Source organism: Convolutriloba macropyga, chromosome 6 (genome assembly GCF_964194025.1).
Source record: "Convolutriloba macropyga chromosome 6, txConMacr16.3, whole genome shotgun sequence".
Classification (NCBI taxonomy): Eukaryota; Metazoa; Xenacoelomorpha; order Acoela; family Convolutidae; genus Convolutriloba; species Convolutriloba macropyga.
The window spans coordinates 51,885,833-51,908,289 of NC_134473.1; the positions used below are offsets into that span (position 1 = coordinate 51,885,833).

Sequence of the window (22,457 nt, forward strand, 5' to 3'; positions counted from 1 at the left end):
TGATTTTGCTGAAAAAAATTCCAAAGTTCTAAAAATCCGACGGTCATTGGACCAATCTTCCTTTATGAATAAAAGAATTCGGAAACCCGGTTTTAGTTAGCGGGTTAGGACCAAGACACAGAGCAGGTCACTATTCATTACCTAATGACCAGAAAGTGGTCAGTGTCATTTTTTTTGAACCAGCAGCCTGCTAACGACACTTGCAACTAAACTGACTTTGCGTGGTATTGCATTCAAGTTTTATAAAAACGGATTGAGAAGAAAAATTTAGTGATCCATTGATAGGTAGAGAAGATAAAAGCAGAAAAAATTGTCCTAATTGTCACACTATATTCAATGGGGTGCTGGTTTTCAAAAAGAATATATTAAATAAGGAATATCTTGTTTTCTTCTTAAAATGCAAGTATTCTGACAGCTTTTGTTGTTTCTGTTTACTTCCTCTTGTCGTTTATTTGAGAGACACCATATCTCATTGATGCCCGATTATCTCTTCCCTATTTCCTGCTTTTTGAATGAGCAATATTGTTAAGAGTTTAAGGTTGGTCTGTTGCTTTCGTAATGTTCAATTGTTCTGCTGCACAATTGGAGGACCGGGAAACGGTTTTTTACTTCTTTGCGTTGTATTTGAGAATTTTTCCAGCTATGAGTTCAAATTTCTTCTTAATTTGAATATCTGAACAATCTCAAATAATTGTTGTTGATGAATTTGGAGCAACTTAATCGGAAAAAATATGAATCAATTTTGGTTTTTTGCAACTTCTTCTTCTTATATAAATTGTGACATGCTGTATAGCCTTATAGGATAAAAAACACAAATTTAGAGAATTTTTTGATGCAGACACATAATTTTTTTGACTTTGAGGTTACGTTTTTTTCAGAATAATTGATAACAATTGTTTTCATTTTTTTTGCTTTTCTCGTGCCATTGTAATTTTTATTAAAACTGAAAAAGAAACGCTAATTAATTTCTAGTGCTTTTTTTCCAGAAGTTCCTTCTGTATCTAAAGAGTAGCTCCAAGTTGTGACCTTTTTGAAGTCAACTAAATGTCTAACTTGGGTGGTGGCATATCCATTAGCAGTAAAGAGCTAAAAAATTTGTGTTTGAGGCATGACTTTTGTCAAGTGTAACGTGGGTCTCAATTTTGATTATAAATATTGTTCAATTTTTTTAATTGCCCTCGTCGAGACCTGGAATTATTTTAAGACCGTCCTCGACAGATTTTAGGTATGAAAAGACTGTCCTCGATAGATAATGGGTATGAAAAGAATTCGTCTGGACCCAACGTGATGTCCTGGACTTTGGCTTGAACTAAAACAACCGTCCTAGAATTTGGCTGGAACTAAAACATACGTTCTTGATTTTGTCTGAGCAATAAAGGTGTTTTGGAATATGGCTGGGCAATAAAGGTGTTCTGGAATTTGGCTGGACAATGAAACATGTCCTGGAATTACGCTCGCAACCTTTATAATGACTTGTTTTCAATTTCCTGCAAAGATAAGGACATGTAGCGCAATTGGTTAAGCATTGGGTAAGATTGGAGAAGGTCACGAGATTGAACCCAGATGTTGTCGGAACAATTAGGTTTGCCTCAATTTTGCATATGAAAAGAATTCGACTGGCCTTATTTAACTAGGGTCCTCGACCGTGTAATTTTATTCAATATTTACCCCCCCCCCCTCCCACTTGGAGTTAATAGTTTTTTTCATAAAATCCAGGTCTCGACTAGGGTGTCTTTTTTCACACTCTATTGTTTTAGCGATTGGTAATGTAACGAAATAAATCTGATCTTGGTTCCTCTTTTCACAGGGTTTGATTGTCAGTAAGTGTTCTAATGACTTCGACACTGGTAGATTTAATAAAGTTTTTACAGAATTTATGATTCCCCCACCTTGAAAAATGCTTTTTACACTGATGCTGAGTCAATATTTTACATCATTTTCTTTCATAGTCAACCGAGGAGCTTGTAGCCTCTGGGGTGAAAATTTTGCTGAGGACCGAAGGACCGAATGTGACTATGAGTTATATTCTGGCATAATAAGAAAATAAAGAAATTTCCTTATCATTTGAATAATCGTCCAAAATCTGATCGTTGGTGCCATTGAATGACTAAGTAGGAGACAAAACATTGATAAGAAAGATTTCTGTATTAGGATAGAAGCTTAGATAATTGAACTTATTACAAACTAAATCAGTAAGTTGAGTTGCCTTGAAGGTTTAGGACACCAAAATTTACTTTTTCTTACCTTTAATGTCCTAATAACGATCAAATTGTTTTCCTTGAACACTTGACTCCATACTCATTTGTTTTTCACAACTTAAAAGATTTTAATTGTAATTGGTGTTAGCATTTTTGAAGTCTGTTCACAATTTTTCTGCTCTTGTTTGTCAATGACCAAATTTGGATGATTGCTGACTTCAGTCAGGCGATTTACTCAAAGGCGTGAAAAGCGAGTAGTTTCCATGCGAATAAATATATTTTAACAAACTGCTTCTATATTGTTGATTGTTTTCAGATTTTGTAAGAAAGGCACATTTTTTGGATAGTTTTGGATAAATCTTATTTCGTTCCGTTTAAGCTTTTTTATAGAAAAAAAATTGTAGAAAAAATTTCAGAAAAAAATTGTATTTACATTAAAAAAGTTAATATCAAAAAATGTTAACTTTGCCATCACCTTCAATATTCGCTACTTTTTCCTTCAATGGTTTCAACTTAAACGCTTCCGGCTCTGAAAATCGATGTGACTAGGAATTAACTACCCGGGTGTCACCTCTAAAAATTGCATAAAGATGTAAGATTTGTGCTGAATTTGAGTAAAAGTGTAAGATTTGCGTTCAATGCAATGAATTCGGTGAAAAACTTCTAAGCTGTAAAAAAACTTTTTGTCTCCGCTGACGCGGTGAAAGGAAATTTTTCAACGCTACCAGCAGAATGCGGTGAACGAAAATTTTCAGCGCTACCAGCAGAATGCGGTGAAAAAAAAATTTCGCCACTACCAGCAGAATGCGGTGAAAACAAATTTTCACCGCTAAAAACCGCAAAAATTCACCGCATTCAACGCTAAAAGATGCGGGTGCTTTGCGGTGAAAGATGTGGTCGCTTTGCGGACAAATATTCACCGCTAAGTTCACGGCTTATCGTAAATTCAGAGGAAATATCATTTAAGTAGGTGACAGATGGCGTAGTGGAATAAGAAGTAGTTGACATGCAGGAGGTGAGAGGTTCGAATCTCTTTACGGCAGTTACTTTTTTGTAAGAAATCCGGTGAATGCGGTGAAAAAAAATTTCACCGCTAAAACCGCAAAAATTCACCGCATTCAACGCTAAAAAATGCGGGCGCTTTGCGGTGAAAAAAGTTTTTTTTTCAGCGCTATTCACCGCTAATCTGACATTATTTTTTGACCAAACCTCGACCCGGGCAAGCCGTTGAGCTTTCTGACCAATTTGGCATGTTTTAGAGATTTCAACTGTTGATATAGTTTTCAGGAATGCACAAAAGAGGGCAAATTTGACTAAGAGGTTTCTTCAGAGTGAATTTTTGAAAAATGTCGTTATAAACGGTCATATTGTAGGCGTTTACTTTTATTTCCAATGTGCCTATTTTCCTTTCAAAGAGGATCATTATGTAAGTGATGCGCTACATCCAATCCATCCATATAATCTAATAGTCAGTAATGTAAAATTGATGTTTTATTTTGTTTTACATCGCATGTCATGGTGACGCATCATGAAGAAGAGAAAACAAGTTTCTGAGAAAAAGAAAAGCATGAGGTTATTTTAATTAAAACAATCTCATGCTTTTCTGTTTCTCAGAAATGTGTTCACTCTTCTTCATGATGATGACTAATAATGATTTTTTTGTTCTGATGATGAATAATATAGTCAGTAACGTAAATTTGATGTTTTATTTTGTTTTACAGCGCATACCACGTTTATGCAACGTTTCTGCTAAATTAAGCTCATGTTTTTCTTTTTCTCAGAAACAGTATCGACTTTCGGATTTCTTAACTCTGCAACCTTTGTCTTATCCAGTAATCTAACTTTCTCAAGCGATCTGTCTTGATCAATTAATTGCTGTTGAAAATGAGTTTACTCCCGTATGTTCATAGCTCGTGGAGACCCGCATTAGCGGTGGTGGCGTCGTCTGCTCTGAAAATAGTGGCAGATTTCATCGCAGCCGAACTTCGTGAAGGAAACATCGTGTATCCTGTAGTTGAGAAAATATTCGCGTGGTCGCACAATTGTCCACTGGAGACGGTGAAAGTAGTGATCATAGGTCAAGATCCTTATCCCAACGAAGGAGAAGCACACGGATTGAGTTTCAGCACCCAGAAAAGCGGAGGGAAATTGCCACCAAGCTTGAAAAACATTTACAAGGAACTAAAAAATGAATATGGTGTCGCATTTAAAGAACCCAACCATGGAGATCTTAGGTTTAATTCCTCTTAAATCTAAAGTGAAAATCGTCAACCGCAAGTTATGTGTTTTTTATTGGAGTTTGCGTCTATAAACATTGACAAAAACGTAGAAAAAGAATTGATAAATCTAATTGTGCATCAAATGTATTTATTCTGCTAGGACGCATGGTCTATGTTGCCAATTCTCTTTAAAACAAGGACGCTTAGCGCCTTTAAAAATGATATCAGCTTTTTAAAGTGAAAATTAACCCAGCTATAGTGCATCAGCGTGCACCAGGTAATTTTATTATCTGAAAGGCACTGGCTGCCCGTACTGAGCCTCCAGAGACCATCAGGCCTGATTCAGAAAAAAATCAGACAAGGTCCCAGGCCTGATTCAGAGTCTGATCATGTCAAATACAAGGCTGCTAAGAGAACACTCCAGAGTCGATCTCTGAGGTTTCTATTGACAGAGAAAAATCAAGACTTGGGGGTCTCTGCCCAGAGAAATCCCAAGTCTTGGGTCTCTCTGCCAAGAGAAGGTCCAAGTCTTGGGTCACTCTGTGCAGAGTACAACCAAGACTTGGTGACCTCTTGGCAGGCAAGACACAAGACTTGGGATTTCTCTTGGCAGAAAGGATCCAAGACTTGATTTTTTCTGGACAGAGGGTTAGAATGGTGCATTTTCTAGGTTCATGGGCACTTTTAACATAAGTTTGAGTACCCTTATGTACAAATAAAGCACCAAATATGATTATGAATGCTATTTAAACTATGTTCGTGGCTCTTGGTAAGGTATGGTCACCTTTTCAAGGCCAAAGAGGTCCTTAAAAATACAAATTCAATACTCACTGTTGAAGAGAAATGAAGAGCTATAGCTAAAAAAAACCAATACAATACCGAAAATTACATATATATATATAAAACAACAAGCTAAAGCAAAAAAAAAAAATGAGTTGGATTTTATGGATATAGGGGAACTTCGATTTGTAGTAACGCTCGATATGAACAAGTCCTTGACCATATTGAAAATGACTTTTCATGAAATTGCGCAAGCACCAGAGAGGCCCCAAGTCTTGGGGTGAAGTTCACAAATTTCACCTGCAAATGGTTTTTTTTTGACAGAAAACGTATAATTGGGCACCAAATTTATAAAAAAAAGTTGCCCTCATTAAATAAAAACTCCGGATCCTCATGATGTCAACCTTAACTCTGCTCAGAGAAACCCAAGACTTGGGGTCTGCGCTGCCCAGAAAAACCCAAGTCTTGGCCTCTCTCTGCCCAGAGATGTCTCAAGTCTTGGCTTCGCTACCCAAGTCTTGGCATCTCTCTGCCAAGACTTGGCCTCTGGAAAATCTCTGAATCAGGCCTGATGGGCTCTGGGGGTTCGGTACGGGTGCTGATAATCACAAGGGAAAATCAATAAGAAAAGAGCAACGGAAATCTTAATGTAGATATTGTTGAGAGCTGAAACAGTCTACGCTGCAGTTGATGAATGACAGAAAACGAAATTATCTTACGTGAAAATCTCATCTCGTTTATTCGAAATCAGCGTTGCAATGTAACGTCTCATAAACAATGATTAAAAACGAATAAAGTGATCGAATTATCTCTTCTTCTTTCATCATAATGATAAGCCATTTTTCTTTTAATTTGTTGATCGAAAGTTTTAAAACTACGCGTTTTAAATGGAGAAAGTATATCCTACCATGTAAAAACAAAATCAATGCAAACAATTTGTTACAAAAGGCAAATGAAATTCCTAATTTCCAATTTTTTGAAATCATTTCAACCAGATTGAACGCTTTTTTGATGTATAATCTTTGCAAACGACTGTCGTGTTCTGAATTTCAGCTAGGCTAACAGTGAGGGATCGATCAACCGTTCTTTAGGAACAAGTCGATGGTTAAAAAGGAAAATAATGAAACAAACTCTTCCTTGTCTCATCTCTGATATTTGCCCTCGCCAGCTCTTAAAAGCTGTTAAATTTGGCTTTATCCCAAAGCTTTTTATTTGACTAAAGTGCAGCGATACGATCGATTGTCCCTCAGTAACGATTTATTCAACTCTTTCAAGCAACTATTGATTTTGAAACAGTGCTACTGCGAATCATTTTCAGAAACTTCAAACTCTTTCGTGATTCACTGAAAATTTCTAAATAGCCAGACTGCTCACAGTATTCTGACTGGTCTTACAACTTCAACTCAATTTCGGAGTTAATTTCTCACTGAAGCAACTGCTCTTTACCTCATTTATTTCTCTCTCTCTCTCTCTCTCCTAAATTTGGCATGATCTACTGATAACAGTTTTCTTCTTTTCGGTTTACGTTATCTCAACTTAATTAAATATGCCTTGGTCACTTTATCAAACACTGTAAGTTATTTTTACTTTGCTGACATTTCCTTGAGAGGGATCACAGCAAGGTCAAAACTTAATGATCTTATCACTCTGTTTCTGTTTGTCAGTTTTGTGCCAAAATGATTTCATCGCCATTATTCTTCAAGGGCCACTGTTTTCCGTGTATGACTATTTCACTAATTTATACACCTAAGATGAAAGTTGTGGCTTTGGGTGCATTTCCCGTCATTCCATGCGATTCCCCATTCAAAAACCAGTCGAAGAACGAAATTTCCCAGAAAACTAAAAATTTTACCTAGGGAAGTTAACTAGGGGTCAAAAATCAAAGTACGAGTGATCAAGGTGATAAAAATTACAATTGTCGCAGAACGTGCATCCTCAGGTTCACCTACTCACAAATTGGAATGACCTGACTCTGTGCGCAGGCCATACCAAATTGGTATGGCCTGCGCACATGCCTCGTGGGTGTTCTGTATTTGATCCAAATTCAAAAGGTCATATACGTGTTTAAGGTGTCAAAACCTCTTCAATAACAATATTCAACAAATGTAGGGTGCTATTCCACTGGTTGCATGCCAAAAATTAGAGTCTTAGCATTAATCTTTGCGAGCCCTTTGCAGTTTGAAATTTTTTATGGAGTCGTGGTGCCTAAACCCGTAAAATTCGAGTTCATCAAAATTGACAGAGGTGGGTGTTGTTGTCATTGACTGTCTCAGGTCATCATTTTATTACCATTTGAAAAGCATTCGGCCGCTCAAAATTTGGTTTCGAGCACTAGCTTCATCCCGAAACACCAATTTACAGTCGAACCCGGATAATTTAAATACCACCAATAGAAAACCTTAAAAGGTGTACGTTAACCCGCCAAAATCTTAAGATTACTGCCAATACTCCACTAACAATTCAAATTTGTGTCCCGCAGTCCGCGTGCAATAGATGAGAGCTCAAATCAAACCATAATTTTGGAATCCCGCATCAAAATAATTCATCTACATTTTTAGGTCAATCTGCCTTCACCTTTTCAAGAAACTACCATTATAATATAAGTACTAAATACCTACTAGCAAACTAGCCTGTTTACAGACAAAAACATAAAAAAAGCTCATCTCAATCATTTCCCTGATCAGCCTATATCTCATTCTCGACTAACGGCCCATTGCAACTGTTCAGTTTTCTTATATGTCTCTTAAACAGTCACTTTTCCAATAAAAAAAATCATATGGTTATTAACAATTCCAGTGTTGATAGCGCGGGGTGAGGTCATCGGATAGGCCTGAAAAAAAGAGCCCGAGAAGACCATTGACATTACATGACATTGAATATTGATTAAATTCCGCTTGAGATATGTACCTGAGGGGTGTGGGAATGATCGGTTTGGTTGTATTTTCATAAATTGATTACGCCAGCTGTTTAATTGCATAAAACGAAATTTTTTTAACTAAGCTTCTCTCTTATGATTTTCGTCCTTACTAAAAACTCTTAATTGTTTTTTCTATCAAATTAGACAGTCGCAAATGATTCGAGGTTGTCCTGCATTTTCGTACAGGACGGTATTGTCACTGTTTGGAAAAAAATATGAAGCCGTTTAAGCAAAAAGTTCTACACAGAAAAGGCCATTTATTGTTTCTTGGTTCCGGAAATCAGGTATTACATTATTCAAAAGCTCATATGAAGATATATCAGCTGCACAGCGCAAATTTCCCACCCCCCACATACAAGTTAATGCCATTAATTTGTCCAAAACGTAGTGTTGTGCATCTTAAAGAAGAAAGCGGTATGCTTGACTGTTCTATCTGCAATGATAATGCAGTCTATCCCCATACTATGGAACCATTGAATTTTATTACCCTAAAAACTCTTGCCCTCGTATGTCCTGAGATAGGATCAGAGCAGAAGAGAAGACACTTTTACAAATTGCTTAGATGATTAGGAAAAAAATTTTCTTCTGAGAATTGCAGGTTTTACAAAGTTCAATCTTTTTAAGCTGCCGTTATTTTAACAGTGCACAATACAAGCCTATCACTTTAAACATTGTACATCCTAAACGTAATTGCGTCAGTGCTTGTCTTTCTACTATTTTTACGGGAACACACATACGGTTGAATTTGAAAAACCGTTCATTCATATACGCACTGGGTCCGATAAAAAACTCTATGACAAAACCGGCCATTTTATTTTATCAACAGAGATCAAGGACGTCAATTTTATCTGTACAACAGACCTCGGGATTGTTTGCCAACTCTATGGATTTAACATTTATGTATATCATGACTATGGTTAGGGCGAGCAACCATAGTATCTTTGTTTAACACTCACTCAAAAAGAATAGGTTCCCGGCGTCAAATTCCAGTTAGTAGAGCTGTCATTGCATGGCCTTAAAATTTACCGATATGAAACAAAGACTTGAATGGTAATTCTTTAAGACTTTATATATAAATTATTTGAACTCAGTTTTGGTTTCCACTTCCCCCTAGTATTATGCTCCTGTTCTAACATCAAGCAAACATCAGCGGCCTTTTCCAGAACCTTCCTATTGAATTCCACGTTTTTTATTCCCCCTGTTGGTGCGTTCCGTCGACTAGTGCCCTTACTCTTCTTCGATCTTCGATTTGTGCCCCTTATATCGTTTTGCTCTTGGCTTAATTTTAGTAAAAAAAAACCATGGGGTTTTTGCAGTGGTTTTCGCTGGCTCAATAAACAAAGCAGGAGGTGAAGAAGGGAGTGCGCAATCACCGTCTAGGAACCACATTGTCCTTGATTTTTTCTGGAGATCAATTTTTCTACGACCCTCTTCTTAAATTTTATTCTTGTCATCTTATTTTGCTATTTTCTGCTCTTTACACTCATTTAAGAAAACAGCAGAAGTTGCTTGTTTATCCTATCAGCCTAATTTGGCAGCCTCAATACTCTCACTTTATATGCCGAGTGTCCATTTTTTTATATTCAAGGACTTTGCTAACTTTTGTGTACATTTGTCGTCATAAGAACTTGGTGGCCTATTTGTTTGCTCTCAACGAAGCGATTAAACATGTTCAACTTAACTTGCGATGATTTTTATACTTCTGTTGTCTTAATTACGTGCTCTTTAAAGAACCTACATACATATTGGTTTAAGCCCGGTGCAATTTCTTGCGCTGTACAGCTAAAACCCCTCACTTGTTATGGTTGCCCCTGTTGATCAAATTTTGCCGGAAAAGACATTAAAAGCTATCGTTTGCTAGTTTTTTGTCCATGAAATGATTTGTAACTTTTATTAAGTTTTTAGGAACGTGAGGCGTTCTATATTTTGTACTGGGTATTTGATATCAATTTATATGATGAAAAATTACTCAGACCTATGTGCAACTCGATATCGGTACTGGGCAAGTCGAAATTCAAACTTCATTTCAATTTTCAGTGCTGGGCAAGTCACAATGTAAAAAGTACTGTATAAGGCTTGTCTCAGTGTTCATTACTGGGCAAGTCTTAATAACACTTGCAGATTGAATCTCAAGTTAAAGGCAATTTTTCAGGTTAAAACTTGAAAATTTGAAAAATTTTATTGCGTGCCATGATTTCGCGGCTAAATTTCAGTCACGTTCCTCATTCAAATATCAATTAATCACCAAAATATGTTCGATATTTTTTCATCTGCTTTAGGACGTTTTACTAACCTATTTTTGACAATTCTTTGGCTAAATTTGGCTAAGTTCTGTAGATTTGTCATGTCTTTTTTAAGACTTGCAATCCTGAATGAAAATGTTGGCCAAGAGGTGTAAGTCTAAGTGCAAGTCTCAGCCAACGCTTGTATGTGGACATGCTTGTGGTGAATAAGACTTGCATTTAGTGTGCGAAGTGTAAAAAGTGACATGTTCATAGCTCTGAATCAGTACTGATAAGACTTTGCTAATAATCGTGCACAATACTGATATTGGTTTGCCGTGATATCCACATATTTTAATCACCGGACCAATTTTGAACGATAGCCTCAATCTTGAAAGGTTGTTATTGGGAGACCCCGCTTTGTCCTATAAGGTGCTTTCCATGAGATGATCCATATAAAATTTGGCTATTCTTTGAAGATATTGCGGGTATGGAAAGGTTTGTCGACTTAGGAAAAGACTTTTGATCGCCCCTACTAGGAGGTCGACCGTGTATTTAAGGTAGGGAAATACCAAACCCCCTCCCCCCCCGTAGATATCTCAAGCGGAATATTGATTAAATTCCGCTTGAGATATCTACCTGAGGGGTGTGGGAATGATCGGTTTGGTTGTATTTTCATAAATTGATTACGCCAGCTGTTTAATTGCATAAAACGAAATTTTTTTAACTAAGCTTCTCTCTTATAATTTTCGTCCTTACTAAAAACTCTTAAATGTTTTTTCTATCGAATTAGACAGTCGCAAATGATTCGAGGTTGTCCTGCATTTTCGTACAGGACGGTATTGTCACTGTTTGGAAAAAAAGTATGAAGCCCTTTAAGCAAAAAGTTCTACACAGAAAAGGCCAGTTATTGTTGCTTGGTTCCAGAAATCAGGTATTACATTATTCAAAAGCTCATATGAAGATATATCAGCTGCACAGCGCAAATTTCCAACCCCCCACATACAAGTTAATGCCAATAATTTGTCCAAAACGTAGTGTTGTGCATCTTAAAGAAGAAAGCGGTATGCTTGATTGTTCTATCTGCAATGATATTGCAGTCTATCCCCATACTATGGAACCATTGAATTTTATTACCCTAAAAACTCTTGCCCTCGTATGTCCTGAGATAGGATCAGAGCAGAAGAGAAGACACTTTTACAAATTGCTTAGATGATTAGGAAAAAAATTTTCTTCTGAGAATTGCAGGTTTTACAAAGTTCAATCTTTTTAAGCTGCCGTTATTTTAACAGTGCACAATACAAGCCTATCGCTTTAAACATTGTACATCCTAAACGTAATTGCGTCAGTGCTTGTCTTTCTACTATTTTTACGGGAACACACATACGGTTGAATTTGAAAAACCGTTCATTCATATACGCACTGGGTCCGATAAAAAACTCTATGACAAAACCGGCCATTTTATTTTATCAACAGAGATCAAGGACGTCAATTTTATCTGTACAACAGACCTCGGGATTGTTTGCCAACTCTATGGATTTAACATTTATGTATATCATGACTATGGTTAGGGCGAGCAACCATAGTATCTTTGTTTAACACTCACTCAAAAAGAATAGGTTCCCGGCGTCAAATTCCAGTTAGTAGAGCTGTCATTGCATGGCCTTAAAATTTACCCATATGAAACAAAGACTTGAATGGTAATTCTTTAAGACTTTATATATAAATTATTTGAACTCAGTTTTGGTTTCCACTTCCCCCTAGTATTATGCTCCTGTTCTAACATCAAGCAAACATCAGCGGCCTTTTCCAGAACCTTCCTATTGAATTCCACGTTTTTTATTCCCCCTGTTGGTGCGTTCCGTCGACTAGTGCCCTTACTCTTCTTCGATCTTCGATTTGTGCCCCTTATATCGTTTTGCTCTTGGCTTAATTTTAGTAAAAAAAAACCATGGGGTTTTTGCAGTGGTTTTCGCTGGCTCAATAAACAAAGCAGGAGGTGAAGAAGGGAGTGCGCAATCACCGTCTAGGAACCACATTGTCCTTGATTTTTTCTGGAGATCAATTTTTCTACGACCCTCTTCTTAAATTTTATTCTTGTCATCTTATTTTGCTATTTTCTGCTCTTTACACTCATTTAAGAAAACAGCAGAAGTTGCTTGTTTATCCTATCAGCCTAATTTGGCAGCCTCAATACTCTCACTTTATATGCCGAGTGTCCATTTTTTTATATTCAAGGACTTTGCTAACTTTTGTGTACATTTGTCGTCATAAGAACTTGGTGGCCTATTTGTTTGCTCTCAACGAAGCGATTAAACATGTTAAACTTAACTTGCGATGATTTTTTTACTTCTGTTGTCTTAATTACGTGCTCTATAAAAAACCTACATACGTATTGGTTTAAGCCCGGTGCAATTTCTTGCGCTGTACAGCTAAAACCCCTCACTTGTTATGGTTGCCCCTGTTGATCAAATTTTGCCGGAAAAGACATTAAAAGCTATCGTTTGCTAGTTTTTTGTCCATGAAATGATTTGTATTTTTTTTAAGTTTTTAGGAACGTGAGGCGTTCTATATTTTGTACTGGGTATTTGATATCAATTTATATGATGAAAAATTACTCAAACCTATGTGCAACTCAATATCGGTACTGGGCAAGTCGAAATTCAAACTTCATTTCAATTTTCAGTGCTGGGCAAGTCACAATGTAAAAGGTACTGTATAAGGCTTGTCTCAGTGTTCATTACTGGGCAAGTCTTAATAACACTTGCAGATTGAATCTCAAGTTAAAGGCAATTTTTCAAGTTAAAACTTTAAAATTCGAAAAATTTTTTTGCGTGCCATGATTTCGCGGTTAAATTTCAGTCACGTTCCTCATTCAAATATTAATTACTCACCAAAATATGTTCGATATTTTTTCATCTGCTTTAGGACGTTTTACTAACCTATTTTTGACAATTCTTTGGCTAAATTTGGCTAAGTTTTGTAGATTTGTCATGTCTTTTTTAAGACTTGCAATCCTGAATGAAAATGTTGGCCAAGAGGTGTAAGTCTAAGTGCAAGTCTCAGCCAACGCTTGTATTTGGACGCATGCTTGTGGTGAAAAAGACTTGCATTTAGTGTGCGAAGTGTAAAAAGTGACATGTTCATAGCTCTGAATCAGTACTGATAAGACTTTGCTAATAATCGTGCACAATACTGATATTGGTTTGCCGTGATGTCACCACATATTTTAATCACCGGACCAATTTTGAACGATAGCCTCGATCTTGAAAGGTTGTTATTGGGAGACCCCGCTTTGTCCTATAAGGTGCTTTCCATGAGATGATCCATATAAAACTTGGCTATTCTTTGAAGATATTGCGGGTATGGAAAGACCGTTGGTCGACTTAGGAAAAGACTTTTGATCGACCCCTACTAGGAGGTCGAACGTGTATTTAAGGTAGGGAAATACCAAACCCCCTCCCCCCAGGTCGACTTTATAAGGTCGACTTTATTACTCTTTTCATAAAGTCAATCCTCTCAACTAGGATTTTAAAAAGAAATAATTAGCCAGAGGAAAAAACTGTCATCCAATAAGCGCGTGGGGAAAACAAGGAGTGCTACTGCTGAACCCAGTTCTCACGGTCAGAAAAGGTGTACCCAATTCACATGAAGGCAAAGGGTGGGAGGAGGTCACAGCAGAAGCTATCAAAGCTGTGGATAACAAAGAGGAACCCGTTGTGTTCATGCTGTGGGGCGAGAAGGCGAAATTGATGAAGGCACTCATCAAAAATAAGAGGAATGTTGTTAACAATCAAACCCGCTTTTGAATCCAATGAGCATGTAATATTATCAAGCACAATTAGTTTACATTCAAGTACAGACCCCAGTGTTATAATATGTTGGGCAAAAATTGCAACTAAAATCACGTCATGCTAGCAGGAACTGGACGAACAGCCTCAGAGCAACTTTAGCAGGGAATATACATTTAGCAGGGAAAAGTAAATGCTTGGTTGTTAACTGACACTGAATTCAGGCACAAAATTCTCGAGACCTCTCATCCGTCGCCTAACTTTGGAGCAGCCCAAAAGGGCTTTCTGGGCTGCGGTCACTTCAAACAGGCCAACGATTTCTTGGCTGAAAATGGATTTGAATCAATCTATTGGTGTTGTCTTTGAACTATTACTTTAATATGATCTGCGCAGAGGTATCTAAATTGGGACGGTCAATATAGTCCAAGTGCGTAAATTATACCCGCTTTTATATGTCAAGACACAGAATTTTCCTAACTGTGTGGAGCTTTAGAGATTTTCCTGCAATGGACCAATTTTTACATTAAAAGAAACTTCAGCAAAATTGACTTCTCGTTTTTTTTTTACCTGAAGAAGTACACTTTTTTGGAAATTAGTTGGGTATGATGCCACGTTTTTTCCGTCACATTAGGTTAGCGAAATCCACAAGAGATAAACAGCCAGATCCGATTATCCGATTTAAGTACCTCTGCGTACCTATGAGGAGAGAATTCTTCGTTATTCAACACCGTCCCCCATCAGTGCAAAAAATGTATGATTTCTAATTAAAAGTCTCTGGAGCTAAATACATGAAAGAACTTTGAGGTTATTATCACTCAATTTGGCTTGACTTTATTATAGTACTTAACTCGAACGGTGCTGCTTTAATAAAGAGCTTGTAAATTGATGCTACACAAATGCTTCGGATAATCAATGAAAGCGCTATTGTAAATGTCAACATATTCATTCAAAATTGTAAAATATTCTTTGTTAAAGCTTTTCCACTTTTTCTAAAAGTTTAAGTGAAAGTCTCCAAATTTGTCCAGTAACAATCAAGAGTGACTGCTCTTATCTGTTGGGAAGCTGTGATCACAACTCCTAATTCAAAATAATTATTTTAGCTCACAGGTTTAGGTGCGCGATCCTCGACCGCTCTGATCAGACCATTTGGGTCGCACACTGATGGCGTGGTGCGACTCAAAATACATGGTCTAGGAGACGGTTGAGTCGCACGATGGTCTGGACAATGGTCGCACTAGGGTCTGATCAGAGGGCAAAGTCTGGGAAATGGTCTGGACAATGGTCGCACTACTGTCTGATCAGAGTGCAAAGTCTGGGAAATGGTCTGGACAATGGTTGCACTACAGTCTGATAAGAGGACAAAGTCTGGGAAATAGTCTGAACACTGATCACACTACGTTCTGATCAATGGGCAAAGTCTGGGAAATGGTCTGGGGACACTGGTCGGACTACGGTCTGATCAGAGGGCAATGTCGCAGTATAGTCTGATCTTAGGTCGCACAAAAGTCTGGACAAGGGTCGCACTGCATTTTGATCAGAGGCCAAAGTCTGAACTCAAGTTGCCCCGAAATTTGACCACAGAGCATTAACTGCCCATATTCATTTGACTGCATCGTATTATCACCGTTTTTGATTACTCAAATGAAAAGTTGCAGACACTTCAAAATGACTTTTTGTTTATATTTTAATCAATTAGTTTTGTCATAATCTTAACAAGATTTACTAAATTATTCAATTTTAAGTTGAGTAGTATATAGGTTTGAATTGAATAAATTAAACAAAAAAAACAACGGATTATAACATGTATAGGACAAAGTTTGGAGTACGGTCTGATCAGAGGGAGCATTGGCCGCACAAAACCGCTCGAAATTTTGGGTCGCACCAGAGTCGCACGAAATAATTGGGTCATATGACAACTTGATCAGAGGTCTTTTGGGTCGCAATAATTTTGCACAATCTCTTGGGTCGCACTACGGTCTGATCAGAGGGCGTTGGGTCGCACGATGGTCTGATAAAAGGGCAAAGTCTGGGAATTGGTATCAGAGCAGTCTAGGGTCGCGCAACTAAACATGGGCTGCCATAAAGGAGCGATTAGAATGGAAACTTCACACATGCTTCACAGAGATTGAAAGTTTTTTTGACAGCATATTAAATGAACTAGAAAAAATGCATATCAGGAATGTGCTCAATTGCAATCCAAAGAATTGAAAAACTACTGAACTGAATACCAACAGGTATCCGGCAACACTAAACTCCCTCAGTCAACAATCATATGCCTTTACATATGCAGAAAAACCAAATGAAACCTTCAAACAACTTTTTTAAAAAATTTTTAATATAAGTGTCATAAAAATCAACAACGCTTTATGTAACTAATAATCCTACGCATCTTTACAACGCATACACCATAAAAAATATGGAAAAAATCAGAAGTTTTTCAAAAATTATTGGCCTCAAAGACGAAAGACAAACTATATTAAACAAAAATTTAAACACAGCATAGCATGCAGACTTAATGAAATCTACTAGGCAGAATAATACAAAAAAACACCGAATAATGGCAACAACTAACATTCACTAAAACTTTCTTGAAAACGAAAATTTTCAACCCCTATGAAGAGCTACCTGAAATCAAGCAGCAAAATAAAAGAATTATTAACTCATTAGCAAACGGTTGCATGTTACATTATTGAAAAATATTCGTTAGACAGCAAAAAGCACAACAAATTAAGACAAAAATCTTTTGAAACGTTTGCAGACATCTTCTGCAAACCGTGCTGGAGTTAAGAAAGGCACGACATAGAAACTTCAATTACTACTTAGATACCCCTATAGCTCATATAGCATTTAGCAACCAATGAGACATGCACTTAATGAAGTCGAAAACATCACTCATGTTCGATGTCGAAAAAACTTTCAGCTCTGACTTGAACGGAATAATTTTATTCATTTTTGCCTCGTTTGCAACCTTTGAGAGCTCCTATCTATGCGACCAAACAAGAGGACAACAGATTTAATGGAAAAAATGAAAAAAAAAATACTTGCCCAAAAGTAAAACAGAACAACTGGTTTCATAGTTATAAAATGCATTTGGTGACAGTTGCAGAAATCAAACAACTGGAAATAGACGAAACTAGAAGAAACATTTTTCTTTTTATTACAAATCCAGAGAAAAAAGAATAAAAACAAAATTCGAATTGTCGCACATGGAAAAAACTCATTCTCCAAAAGCAAAAGTTTGTTGGAACACGAAAACCTCACTTCCCTTTAAAAGTGCGAAAGAAAACGTTTTGGTCAACGTTAAGAATCATACTGCATAAAGTTGTCGGTTTTTTGTTTAAGTTAAACTGAATGCGTTCCACAAATTAGCAAAAACCTACCTCAGTCAGTCGACTGATCTTAAGTTATCTACATCTTATCCCTAAAAAAGCATTTAAGTAAAATCTGCATTTTTCCGTTTATTCCATAGTTTTTTTCTGGGGGTTTTGTCGCAACGTTATTGTCATTGAAATGTCTTTTTTATTATTTTGTTTTTAAAAAATTAAACGAAATATTCAATTTTGGTATGGAAACGCCCCGTGTGCGTTCAACTTGAGTCTGACAGGAGGTCACTTCCATCAGAAACCTCGACCCGGGGTACAATTGACTGCCATGAAAGAAGGACAATTAAATCGTTCATCCACAAAAGCAAGAAACAGTTTCATTCAAGTTAAAAGCAAGACAAAAAGCGATTTTCATCAAATTTCATCTTATATTAATAAACCTTATCTTAAAATATTCATTATTGACATCATAAGCTAGATCGGTGAGCTTTTTTTTGTTTCATGATTTACATATAATTGCTCTAAATGTATGACTAATAGTTGGTGATTAAATAGCAGTATTTGCTGGTGCCGTATCAAAAACAGTGCAACATGCTTTTTCGAATAAAACAAAAACACGTGGTTTTAATAACAGACTAGATCAGTTTTCTAATTATAGTTTATTAAACAAACGTCTATATTTCTCAGAAAAGGTTTTTCTTAACTAATGCGCATGTGAACTTTTTTTTATTTTTCTACCTTTTTTGATCAACGTTATTTTTTAGCACGATTTTCATTGAAAACTTTATTTTTGCTGTCATCAAAATGAGTTTTTCTTCATTAATTCATCCATAGTGGAGACAAAAGTTGAACTACGATTTCACAAAAATTGAGAATTTTGTGAAACGCGAGCGGTCTTCTGAAAAGACAGTTTATCCTCCGGATGACCAGATATTCACGTGGTCTCATCTCTGTCCACTGGATTCAGTCAAAGTTGTGATAATTGGTCAGGATCCTTATCCCAACGAAGGAGAAGCACACGGATTGAGTTTCAGCGTTCCGAAGCGTGAAAAGAAAGTTCCGGCAAGTTTGAAAAATATATACAAGGAGTTGGAAAACGAGTATGGAAATGAGTTTAAGAATCCTGAACATGGAGACCTCAGGTTATTTCCTCTTATAACAAGCAAACTGTTCAAGCCGGTTCAACCCCGCCTGCGCATCATACAAAAATCTTAGATCATACTAGGTCAAATATGATTCTTAGTAATCATACTAGGTCATATATGATTTGTATGAACTCTTGGTAGTCATACAAGGATCATATTTGATTTCTAGAAATCATAACGGGATGATACAAAAAAATTTCAAAGCCTAAATCTGTATAATTCTCATTTTCTATTGAAGCTGAGGAAATTTCTTAGAAATATTATAAGGTCACATATGACACATAAACATTTTTGACTGGCGCCACAAATTCTTGTATAATGTAATCACAGGACATAGTAAATTATTAAATCGCATTTGCAATTCACATTTGATTCTTTTAGTTCGCTAAAAGAATAATTTTGCAATTTAGACATATTCAAAAAACGAATTTGGAGTTTTATGCAAAAAAAAACATTTCGTTTAAATGAAAATTTAAAGGCATTAACTGGCTTCGGAGAATATCAAAACTTCAGTTATCTATTTAGAATTAATCTTTTTAATGTCGAACATTGCAAATGATATTGTACGTTACCGTCTTTTGTCGGAGCACAAAATGATCATACCGCGGTGGTGCCTTACCGAACAAAATTTTTCAAAAAAATTTAAAAGGTAAAAAATATTTATGAAAAGTAGTTGTCTGATTCTTGGTAATCATACTAGGTTCCTCTACTTCATGGTAATCATACAAGGATAATGTAGGATTTCTTAGTAATCATACGAGGATTGCACTAGGAAATACTCTATGATTTGTAAGACATCACATATGAACCTTGTATGACTAAATAAGAAGTGGCGACCCGGGGCGTATTCGGTTATCTTTTTTTATTTCTGTCTATAAAGCAGGATAAACAAAAAGTTCGACTGCTGGAAATTTTGTCTGAAGAAAAATTTCCTGTATTTGGAGACAATTTAGCATTAAAAGGGCTCTAAATTCAATATTTTGATAAATACCAAGCTACCAGCATTTTTGTTACCATATCGATGAACCGGCTACCCATTTTTCTGTCTTTTTTAAATTAATCAAAATTTCATCAAAAAGTTTTTTTAGTTTTATTAATTAGTTTTTTTTTAATTTTCTTCTCACAAACGGCAGTAACAGATTGCTGATAGTGAGCTGAACAAAACGCACATGTAGTAAGAAAATATATGAAAATGCTTAGTTGATAAAATTTATGAACTTTTGAACTGATGGGTCTACCTTCTATGTCCAAATCCTTCACCCAACCAGCCTTCACCCAACGAGTCGGGAGAAACATTACAAAATACTACTAGTTTTTCTAAACTTTCTGAAATCCCAGCAAACACCGCCAATTGTCTGAGTAACTGAGAACACGTTGGATGTAACAAAATTATGTTTGATCTATTAAAGGAACTAAATGAAACTCCTTTTTTATTAAATCTATTTTAAGTGCAATGTGGTGGTAAAATTGTGCTGCCCGTGTGTATTTTTCAAAAATTCAGACGGCTGATATAACTAATCAGACATCCTATCCGGAGCCTAAAAAACTTGGCATATCAGTACTGAATCATTAAACCTAAAAAGTAATAGTTGATCCATACTGTATATGTGTATCAATCCTTCATCACTACATCAGCTAGTGCAGTTTAACAACAAAGATCATATTTTTTTCTGAAAATAGACTGTGTAAGTTTATCTTTATATCAAATTATCTTCATCTGAAACTCTGGAAAAAAATTGAAAATTTTGAAGGTAAACTGGAAAAATAAATCCCAGTCTTGCATTTTGTGTGTGTGTTTGTGTGTATGTATGTATGTATGTGTGTGTGTGTGCGCGTGTGTGTGTGTTGGGGGGGGGGGGGGTGCGACCATTTGATAAACAAGGCAGAGACTGAAAGACTATTATCCCTAATAAGGCATGGGCATCAGTTATTAAAACTGTTCCAACGGGAAAACTGACGAATTGATTAATAGGAAACAACTATATCATCATTTTGAAGTGCCTGGGCTCAACAAGGTGTACTACTGCTGAATGCAGTGCTCACCGTCAGGAAAAAAGAACCTAATTCACACAAAGACAGGGGGTGGGAAGAACTCACGGATGAAGTTATCAAAGCGGTAGATGAGAAACGTGATCCCGTTGTGTTCATGTTGTGGGGTGGGTATGCGAAGAAGAAAGAAAAATTGATCAAAAATGGAAGGAATGTTGTTAACAATCAAATTACAGGGCTGATTGCAGAAATAAGATTTCAAAGTTACAGGTCATAGAGATAAAGAAAACAATAAAATTGGATTGAATTTCTGAACATAGGAAAACACCAAAAACCTTATCACAAAATTTGTTTTTCTAGACTTTTCTTGGATCGGTTGTTCTTTGAAACATAACGGGGAAATTTCAGCAAAACTTGAAAATATTAGCTGTGAATTGTATATGAATTAACGAGGCGCACAAAACAATCAATGCGGTTTCTTTATCTCAGGACCTATAATACGTCGAATGGCCGAAGGCGAACGAAGACTGAATCAGGCTACGGCAGTACCCCAATGTTAAACGAAAAAACATAAGAAGAACTCCGGAAAACACTCGAAGATACTTTTGCCAAAAAGTTAGCCTGTCAAGTTTCTAGTTTCAGATTGCAGTGAGCATCAGAGAAAACAGAAAACTCTTTTGAAAACAGAAATCTTATTTGAATAAAAAAAACAAAATTTAACAAAAAAGTAATTTAAATCGAAAAAAGTTTAATCAATTTTTCAAATTGTAAGGTACAAACACAAATGGAAAACAATATTTCAACTAATCGAGACAAATCAATTGCTCACACAAATTCGGACAAGCTGAAAAAGGCATCGCTATTTTTTTAAATAAAGCAAAAAAACAAGGAAAATTAGAGAAAAAAAAATTTTCGCAATTTTTTTTTCAAAATTCAAAGAAATAAATTGCTTGGTACCAAAGAACCTTTAAATTGTAATAAAAACTGCCCACAAGCACTAATCCTACATTGAGTGATAATTAAATCAATACAATACAATAATAGGCCCGAAATCGCTAAAATATCCTTAAAATCGGAAAATTAATTGAAAAACATTAAAATTAACATAAAACTCGCTTTAATAACCAAAACCTTCGAAACGCTATCAAAACAACCTTAAAACTACAACCTCTGTCTGAAGTAACTTCTTAGATAACATTGAATTTTCAAAAACAACAAAACGCTTGAAAAACCGCACGTGAACAAAAAATTTGCTCGCTTAGCGAAAATTTTTTACACCTACATTTCTGTTTCGAAAGAAGGCATGAACAAAAGAACTAATCTTTTTTTTCTCCGCTCTTCAAATTTGTCCATTGGAAGAACTTTTACAAACTTACGTAAACTTACGCTTTTCCGGCTTGCTCACTTATAAAAAAAAACAAAAAAACCATAAATCCTCTTCGAGTCCTAATAAAAGAACGCATCAATTTCGATATCGCAGCTTCTGAGCAAAAGTATTTGGTAACGTTAATCAAAATTGTTGAAAATTTGAGAGCCCGAAGAGGAAAAGGAGACCATTTTTTGATGCAAATTTAGTGATATCTACGCGGGCCGTGGTGTCAACGCTAAGAAAAAGCAAAATTATATAAGGTTGGACGTGATTGCGTCGAACTTATGCAAAATCTACGCTTTAGGCGTTGAAAAGAAAGTGTTGCCTTTTATAAGCACAAGTCTTACCGAATTTTGCGCTGAATATAGCGGTGATTATGCAAACTTTTGCGTTTCCAAGCGTAGATGTTACATAATTTCGTGTTGAAGTTAGCGTTTATCGTACATAACTTTGCGTTGAATTTAGCGTTGATAATGCAATTTTTATTTCAATTTTTGGGGCTAG

General features: G+C 36.2%; 2 protein-coding genes across 2 annotated transcripts; both read left to right on the plus strand.

Annotated features, from left to right (window-relative positions):
• Positions 1-3,906: 3,906 nt before the first annotated feature.
• On the plus strand, positions 3,907-15,101 carry LOC142341037 (uracil-DNA glycosylase-like). Its single transcript, XM_075391870.1, has 3 exons — positions 3,907-4,432; positions 13,914-14,112; positions 14,350-15,101. The coding sequence occupies exons 1-3, from the start codon at positions 4,083-4,085 to the stop codon at positions 14,491-14,493; spliced, it is 693 nt and encodes a 230-aa protein (XP_075247985.1). The 5' UTR covers positions 3,907-4,082; the 3' UTR covers positions 14,494-15,101.
• Positions 14,508-20,861, plus strand: LOC142341343 (uracil-DNA glycosylase-like). Its single transcript, XM_075392271.1, has 3 exons — positions 14,508-14,522; positions 18,285-18,592; positions 20,594-20,861. Exons 1-3 carry the CDS (start codon positions 14,508-14,510, stop codon positions 20,859-20,861), a joined length of 591 nt encoding a protein of 196 aa, XP_075248386.1.
• The last annotated feature ends 1,596 nt before the right edge of the window (positions 20,862-22,457 follow it).

Coding starts and splice junctions, on each gene's coding strand:
- LOC142341037 (XM_075391870.1), top strand. CDS start 4,083: ATGAGTTTACTCCCGTATGTTCATAGCTCGTGGAGACCCGCATTAGCG. Junction 4,433..13,913: donor CCCAACCATGGAGATCTTAG/GTTTAATTCCTC, acceptor TCATCCAATAAG/CGCGTGGGGAAAACAAGGAG. Junction 14,113..14,349: donor AGGCACTCATCAAAAATAAG/AGGAATGTTGTT, acceptor GACACTGAATTC/AGGCACAAAATTCTCGAGAC.
- LOC142341343 (XM_075392271.1), top strand. Junction 18,593..20,593: donor CCTGAACATGGAGACCTCAG/GTTATTTCCTCT, acceptor ATCATTTTGAAG/TGCCTGGGCTCAACAAGGTG.